The 7,826-nt window shown below is 37.2% G+C and overlaps 1 protein-coding gene across 2 annotated transcripts in view; it reads left to right on the top strand.

Moving 5' to 3' along the window:
• Positions 1–2,930: 2,930 nt before the first annotated feature.
• The window catches only part of nutf2 (nuclear transport factor 2), an 8,081-nt gene continuing 3,185 nt past the window's right edge, over positions 2,931–7,826 (top strand). The window contains exons 1-4 of one of the 2 annotated variants that reach the window (XM_005935015.3): positions 2,931–3,039; positions 4,148–4,269; positions 6,258–6,329; positions 6,641–6,739. In XM_005935015.3, the coding sequence (XP_005935077.1) occupies positions 4,171–4,269; positions 6,258–6,329; positions 6,641–6,739 (270 nt within the window). In that variant the 5' untranslated portion in view covers positions 2,931–3,039; positions 4,148–4,170. Of the gene's footprint in view, positions 3,040–3,067; positions 3,262–4,147; positions 4,270–6,257; positions 6,330–6,640; positions 6,740–7,826 lie in introns of those variants that run through there. The other variant, XM_005935016.3, reaches the window with a different exon arrangement.

Genomic DNA, 7,826 nt, shown 5'->3' with positions numbered 1-7,826 from the left:
AGATAGATAGATAGATAGATAGATAGATAGATAGATAGATAGATAGATAGATAGATAGATAGATAGATAGATAGATAGATAGATAGATAGATAGAAATTAACTAAAATAGTAGGAAAATACATTTATTTATTTCTGTGTCAGTGGTATTCATCAAGTGTGCATTTAAATGCCTTTTGATTGACTGTACAAATAAGGTCTATCTATCTAAACCTATTTTGTGCAATGTAGGTCTGATAAAACCACCCGCTTGGCTGAATGAAACCACCTGCGCTCTCAGACGCGAACGCCGATGTGCAGAGAAAAAATGGAAAAAAGACAAGCTCCAGGTGTCTTTGGGCATCCTGCATGACTGCTTAACAAAATATCAGAAAACTGTTAAAGCTGCAAAATCTGCTTTCCTATCCGGTGTAATTTCTACCAACTGTCATAAGCCCCGAGTTCTTTTTAATATTTTTAATTCTGTGATTAACCCCTGTGCCACTGTTCCTATGATTTCTTTGCACATTGTGAAAAGTTTTTGAATCACTAACTGCACTGCATTCACAGGCAGTGTTAGACCTAGATTCACCTCGGTTGTTTTTCAGCAGTTTTTAACCTTTTCTGCATTGAAGGAAGTACTTGATCACTTAAGACAGTCTAATTCCCCACAAGATATTCTTCCTTCTCTCCTCCTTAAAGAAACTCTTCATGTCATTGGGCCTGGTATTTTATTTGAAATACTTCAGTGTCATCAGGTTGTGTACCAGCTGTTTTCAAACATGCTGTTGTGCAACCCATTATTAAGAAGAAAAATCTTGATCCAAATGTGCTTTCTAACTTCAGGCCAATTTCTAAACTGTCTTTTATGTCCAAAATTTTGGAAAAAGTTGTTTTCAAGCAACTTCAGACCTTTTTACACACTCGGGGCATTTGTGAAGTGTTCCAGTCTGGTTTTAAATCTCGTCACAGTACTGAAGTACTGAGACTGCGCTTTTACGAGTTTTTAATGCTCTTCTTTTAACTGTAGACTCAGGTTGCTCTGTTGTTTTACTCCTTTTAGATTTGACTGCCGCCTTTGACACAGTTGAACACATAGTTGGTCTAAAAGGTACGGTTTTATCTTGTTTTAAATCATATTTATCAGAGAGGTCATTTTCTATTAAAATTGGGCAATACTCCTCTTCCTCTGCCCCTATGTGTTGTGGTGTGCCACGGGGGTCTGTTTTGGGTCCAACTCTGTTCTCCTTATACATGCTGCCTTTGGGATCTATTTTTAGGAAATACAACATTCCCTTTCATTGTTATGCTCATGACATCCAAATTTACTTCCCTTTGAAACTGGGTGTCTCTGTCCCACTGCAGCCTTTGCTTAACTGTTTACATGATGTTAAAGACTGGTTAACACAGAATTTTCTTACACTAAATGAAAATATGACTGAAGTTATGGTTTTTGGAACTCATGCCCCTTTGAACAAGTTAACTGATACCCTCAGTCCTCTTGCTTCTCATCTTTCTCACACTGTAAGGAATCTCAGAGTGTTTTTAGATAGCTCCTCTAAATTAGAGAAGCAAGTGTCCACAGTTGTGAAAACAAGTTTTTATTGGTTACGTGAAATTGCCAAAGCTAAGCCTTATCTTCCTAAGAGACCTAGAAACACTTATTCATGCCTTCATCATCTCTAGACTGGACTACTGCAATTCTCTCTATTTGGGTCTTCAACACTCACTTCTTCATCGCTTGCAGTTAGTCCAAAATGCCGCTGCACGTCTTTTAACAGGTGTTAGAATGTAGGAACACATCACTCCAGTTTTAGCAAATTTACACTGGCTCCCTGTAAAATATCGTATTGATTTTAAGATTCGTGTACTTACTTTTAAAGTTTTAAATAATATGGCGCCTAGTTATTTCAATGAACTCCTCAACATGTATGACTCCCAAAGAGCACTGAGATCTTCTAGCCAGATGCTCTTAGCACAACCAAGGTCTCAATTGAAGCATAGAGATCGGGCCTTCGCAGTAGCAGCACCCAGACTCTGGAATAATCTGCCAGAGGAGATTCGTACTTCGTCTATTCAGTCTTTTAAATCGCATCTTAAAACTCACTTTTTTACTTTGGCTTTTAATTCAAGTTCAGTATGAGTACCATCAGGCCTGTTTTATGTTTTTATTGTTAATTCACTGTCTTCTTATTTACCTGTATTTGTTTCTAATTTATTTATATTTGTTTCTCTATCACAATCGGTTTAAAACAAGTGTTTTTAACCGATTGTGAAGCACTTTGGTCAACTCTGTTGTTTTTAAATGTGCTATACAAATAAATTTTGAATTGAATTGATGTTTTTACCAAACCAGGGTGTGTCGGTTTGTGGATCTATTTGCGGTGGTCTTTACTGCTGTTGACTGCAGAAATAAATCGTGTTTGGGTAAAAAGCCTTGCTTATGCCTTTTTTCTCAGTCTGGTGGACTCAGCAACCTAACCTAAGAGAACAATGAAGGCACAAGTTACAAATGACTAAATCTGTTTTGTGCTGCAATTTGATGTAATTTTAAAAGCAAATGTAATGTAATGTAAGTGTTCTTGCTGGACAGTCGTGACTGTAGCACATTTAATCTTTGTGCATCAAATAAAATAAAACCATTTTTGACTTACCATTTTTATTGTCTCTTACTCCATGGGTTTTTCTTGGTTTTTTCACTTCAGAAATCATCAAAACGTGTGATTTGGACATAATAATAATAATCATAATAATAATCATAATAATAATCATAATACATTTTATTTGAAAGCGCCTTTCAGAACACTCAAAGACACTGTACACAGTAGAATAATAAAAGCAACATAAAAGCAAGCAGTTTACACAATCATAAATGACATGACACACTTCTGAATATAGTATGTATCAGAATGTGGCTGTATTATGTAAAAGGCGACAGACAAGAAAATTGAGCATACTACAATCCCCATAATGCATCGGGCCTTTTACGGCTTTTTGTACGTACCCTCGTAGCGGAGCAGACATTGCACTGTGCGATCGTGCAGCCGGCCTCGGCGTAAGAGGTAAGTTTTTATTACTAGTTTTTATGGTGCCCCCTTACAAAATAGTGAATGGAAACATGTTCGAAAACAAAAAGCACTAGTTTAATCTGACATTCGAAAAAGCCCGAGGCGGTATAAGTTGTTAAATCGGTTGCTATTGGCCGGTTTGGGGCTAACGGTGGACACGCCTATGTAGAGTAGCTGCTTCGGTGTTCCAGAGCTGTACGCGCGGGCCCGCAAGAGGTATGAACACTCAAAGCAGACGGGGTATTTTTAGCAACTGGTGAACAGGCCACTACCAGCTGGCCGATCAGCTAACGCCTGGAAATATAATTTATCTGACGCCTAACATTGGCTGGCGAGGAGACATGCTACGTATGTGAACTGTCTGTGCTAGCACAGGCTGAGTCAACATTAGCAAACATGACACAAGCTAGCAGTAGCTAGTTAGCTAGAGTTAAGTAGTTAAAAATTAGCTTTTCCGTACATTAACGTTACTTGCTCATATTTCCTCAATCCCCCTTTACTTCTGACTATATTTACGGGGGCCCTGAACAACTTATGTGTGGTCGCAATTCGGGGTATGCTGCTCGCAGTCTACTGCTAATGTGCAGAGCGGTCGGATTGTTCCAGTAGCAGCCGTGTATCGTTATGTGGGAGCACATGACTTGGGCTGTCAGTGTCACCCGAGCGGAGGGATCCGTTGCACTAAAATATACTTTGGCTTATTCAGTTAAGTAATTTTAACATTTATTTTTCTCAATGAAATGGGATCTATATGCTATTTTTTTGGAGTCTTTAAAAACATATTTTTCTTTAAAAAAAACAACAAAAAAAACAGAAATCAAAACAATGTGTGTACTGTACAGTTTATTGTACTGTTTGCTGCTTTAAGAGCTTGATTCTATAAAACATCCCAGAATACTGTCTTGAATTATGGTAGTGAGGGCTGTCCAAGAGTTTTTTCAGAAATCTGAAGCTTATGTTGACATCTGGTGACTATAAATTAGTTTTGATATAAGTGGGAGGCTGCTGCTGCTGGTGGTGCTGTTGTTGTTGTTTTTTCTATGAATTGCCCCTTTTCTTATCTCATTACGTTTGTCTGATTCGCTCTCTCCCACACGCTCAGTGTGAGTTGCAGGGTGATTCAGGATGGTGGACCAGCCTTTGTGGGAGCAGATAGGATCCAGCTTTGTGCAGCACTACTATCAGATGTTTGACTCTGACAGATCACAACTGGGATCTATATATGTGAGTTGGACTTGTCTTATTTAGGTGTTTATGAGTAAACTTTTGCTGTAATAATCTCACTTTCCTTAATTTTGAGTTTATAATCCTAATGATTTAGGTATTGTCCAGTCAGGTCACTTTATGTATATGGCACATTTTAAAGTGTTTTACAATTACAAACACAGCTTGCATAACAGACAGGGAACATATTAAAATTTATAATTGAGAAATATGTCAGACAACAGTTAAAAAATAAATAAAATAAATAAATAGAAGTGGCAGACAGTTCGAGAGCCTATTTGCAAAGTTTTGGTCGTTTTTAGTTTTTATGTGAGAAAAGGACACCAAGAGAAGTTATTGTGATGATGACCTCAGTGACGTGATGTGGAGTTAAAAGATCTGTAATATATTTGTTGAGCTAATCCACAGAGGGCTTTAAAACAAATAATGTTTAAATATATTTAAAACTTTGCAGGTTGCCAGGGCAGCTTAGCTAAAACAGCTTTGCTCACTCTTATGAGATGAGCAGCTGCGCTTTGAACCATCTGTAAATGAAAGAAAGTGCAATTGGGCAATCCTACACACAGGGAATTGCAGTAGTCCAGCTGAGAGGTGGGAAAGGCATGGATAACGCTTTAGTTCTTTAGATACAAAACTAGTTTTCGTTTAGTGATGGTTCTCAGTTGGTGAATGTTGTCAAGCAGCTTTTGACAGAATTCCTGATTTGATTGTTAAAAGTTAAGGGAATTAAAGCACCAAGATTTTTAATGACAGCATCGACATATCTGGATAAATGAACAAGTAACTCAGTGAAGATGTTTGTGGGGCTGGGGGGGCTGAATAAAATAGCCTCAGTTTTGCTGTCATTTAGTTCTAAACAATGCGACAAGACTGATTCAGAAAACATGGTTAATGAAAAGAAAAGTGTTTTCTAAAAAGTCCTTCGTTTTTGTGTTGATTTTTACCCCAAATCCCTCCTGTCTACGTAGTAGCATGTTTTGTTTAGTTCACTTTTTTTTAATATGCACACATGAAATACATTTCCAGTTTAAGGGAATTCACTGTTAGGAAGCATTTTAAAACATAAAGGTGTAAAAGTTTCTAGAGCCAGTGAATAATTGTCCAATATTGACCAGAATATATCTGGATTTTGATAATCGAGCAGGTCTGGACATCAGCCTTGCATTGTCAGACTTACTCCTGAAGTTGTGATGATGCTTGTGGTCATGATGATTATTATTTGGAAGCATGTTGTTTTCACTCGCACATACCATGCACATTTGCAAGCCATGGATCTTTGGATTGAAATTTTTTTCCCTCTATAGTTGAGAACTTGTGATTATATAATTACAATGTGCTGCCAAAAGCACAAAGGTAAACAGCTTGTCAATAAGTTCTTAGTTTAGTTGACAGAAACTGTCACATTTTGTGTTCTTTGACTCCATCTTTTCAAATGTGTGGAACTTCTGTTGAAAATGTTTTTATTTTTATGATGAAATTGGTTTGTATATAATAAAATCTGTCTTGAAACAAAAATAAGCAGTCTTGTCTATACATTGTACAGGTATTATTCAATAATCAGAACATTGAGTAACCCCTAGCTTTAGCCCTTGTGTCATTATATGGCCCTCAGGGCACTCATTCTATGAGTGATTTAATGAGTAGGAAAATGAGTCTTTTTCTATGTGCTGTGTTCACATTCCTGATTTGGGGAAAAAAGGTCTCAAAAAGGAAAAGTCATTAAACAAACCTACTTATTAAAATGATTGTGCAGGTTCCGTTTTATGAATCAAAGCATTTACATAAGGCACTTTTCAACATCAACGCAGCCCAAAAACCCTGACAAAATAATTACGTTGGTTGTAACAATCTGTGATTTTAAACTGTACATGTCAGTGTCTAATTGATGATGTTTTAAGGAATCTGCTGAGTCATGATGTGGGTTTTCATCTGCACATTACATCCTCTTCCACTTTTGTGCTGATCACTCTTTCCCACTGTCTACACAGATCGATGCATCATGCCTTACGTGGGAAGGACAGCAGTACCAGGGAAAAAGAGCAATTGTCGAGAAACTCGCTGTGAGTACATTTGCTAACCTATTGTCTTATACAGAGGTCACATGCATGCAACAGGTGGTTGGTGGCTTAAGTGAGATGTGTAGTGGCAGTGTAAGCTCATGCACACTAGAAACCAGGTTAAACTGTGATATGTGATCATTAAAACAAGATGGCTAATGTACATAGCTGTAGTGATTATCAAATCTCTATATGTAACATTTATATCAAAATAGTTTGGAATACTTCAGACACATCTTAAGTAAATGTTTTCACTGCCTGATATACCTGTATTAATCTTTCTCTTGTGTATCTTCATTATCTGTTTGGACCAGAGTCTCCCATTTCAGAAAATAGCGCATAGTATAACGGCGCAGGACCATCAGCCAACTCCAGACAGCTGCATCTTGAGTATGGTTGTAGGACAGCTTAAAGTAAGTAGCACTATCATGATGTCATTGAATGGAGCGTGACAGGATTCACTGTTTTACAGCTAAATTGTCACACATTGAGCTATACAGTAAATGAGGTTGTTTCCCTTATTCTTCCAAGATCTGATCAGTGCTTCTTAATTTAAAACTACAATTTATAGGTTGAACATGATGAGAAAGATTTTAGTGTGTGAGCGTGTGTGTGTTTAATGTAGAAACTGGATTTGAAGCACTTTTTAGGCAAAAATGTTAATCCAGTAAATGATAACGTAACTTTCAACTGACTTTTTGTTCCCATCATGTTGGCAGTTGGTGGTACCCCAGTCAGTTTTCTTCATTCTCTTCAGCTGAACTGGGTTCAAACTACGGATCTTTTTTTTCTCTCTCTTCTTTTTCTTAAGGAGAAGAAATGAGACTTGTCGATAAGTCTAAAAGTAAGAAAGCGCTCAGAAAAGTAAAAATTGAGGAATATTTAATTGTTGAAGTGAAACATTGTCCATACAAATATTACATATAGTATCCCTAAGAGTAATTTGAAACCATTTACCGCATTCAGTTCAGATTATAAAGGCCACTTCAAGAAATATTAATATAGTTCCAGATGTCCCCTAAATGTATATTTCACGTTTTGGTCCAAAATACAATTCTGATTTTTGTTTGTTTGTTTTAGCCATGATATATGCCTCTAGTATAACTAATTTACTCCCTAAAGAGCTCAGTCTTTAACAGTGCCTGTCAGTGTCTGTGTTTTAGTTTTTCTGTTGTCCGACAACAATAACAGATATTTTTAAATGAGAAAAAATTTACTGTGAGTTCAGCTGTGTTAAAATGAGTGTCGGATGTAGGACAGAATCAAACCAATGCACATGGCTAACAGAAAGCCAGCTAAGTTTACTGGCACTGAAGCGCATAAAACCACATAAACTCAGAAATACACACCCAGTACCTCTCTGCTGGTTATAAATCACTCCTTGCACAATTTGTGCTCAATTTATAGTCTTCCCTCAAAATTTTATTTTTCCTCAGAGCTCGTGTGTGTGTGTGTGTGTGTGTGTGTGTGTGTGTGTGTGTGTGTGTGTGTGTGTGTGTG

This window comes from Haplochromis burtoni, unplaced genomic scaffold, assembly GCF_018398535.1.
Source record: "Haplochromis burtoni strain Fernald_Lab_line unplaced genomic scaffold, NCSU_Asbu1 Contig_188, whole genome shotgun sequence".
Taxonomy (NCBI): domain Eukaryota; kingdom Metazoa; phylum Chordata; class Actinopteri; order Cichliformes; family Cichlidae; genus Haplochromis; species Haplochromis burtoni.
This window is presented reverse-complemented; position numbering and strand designations above follow the sequence as displayed.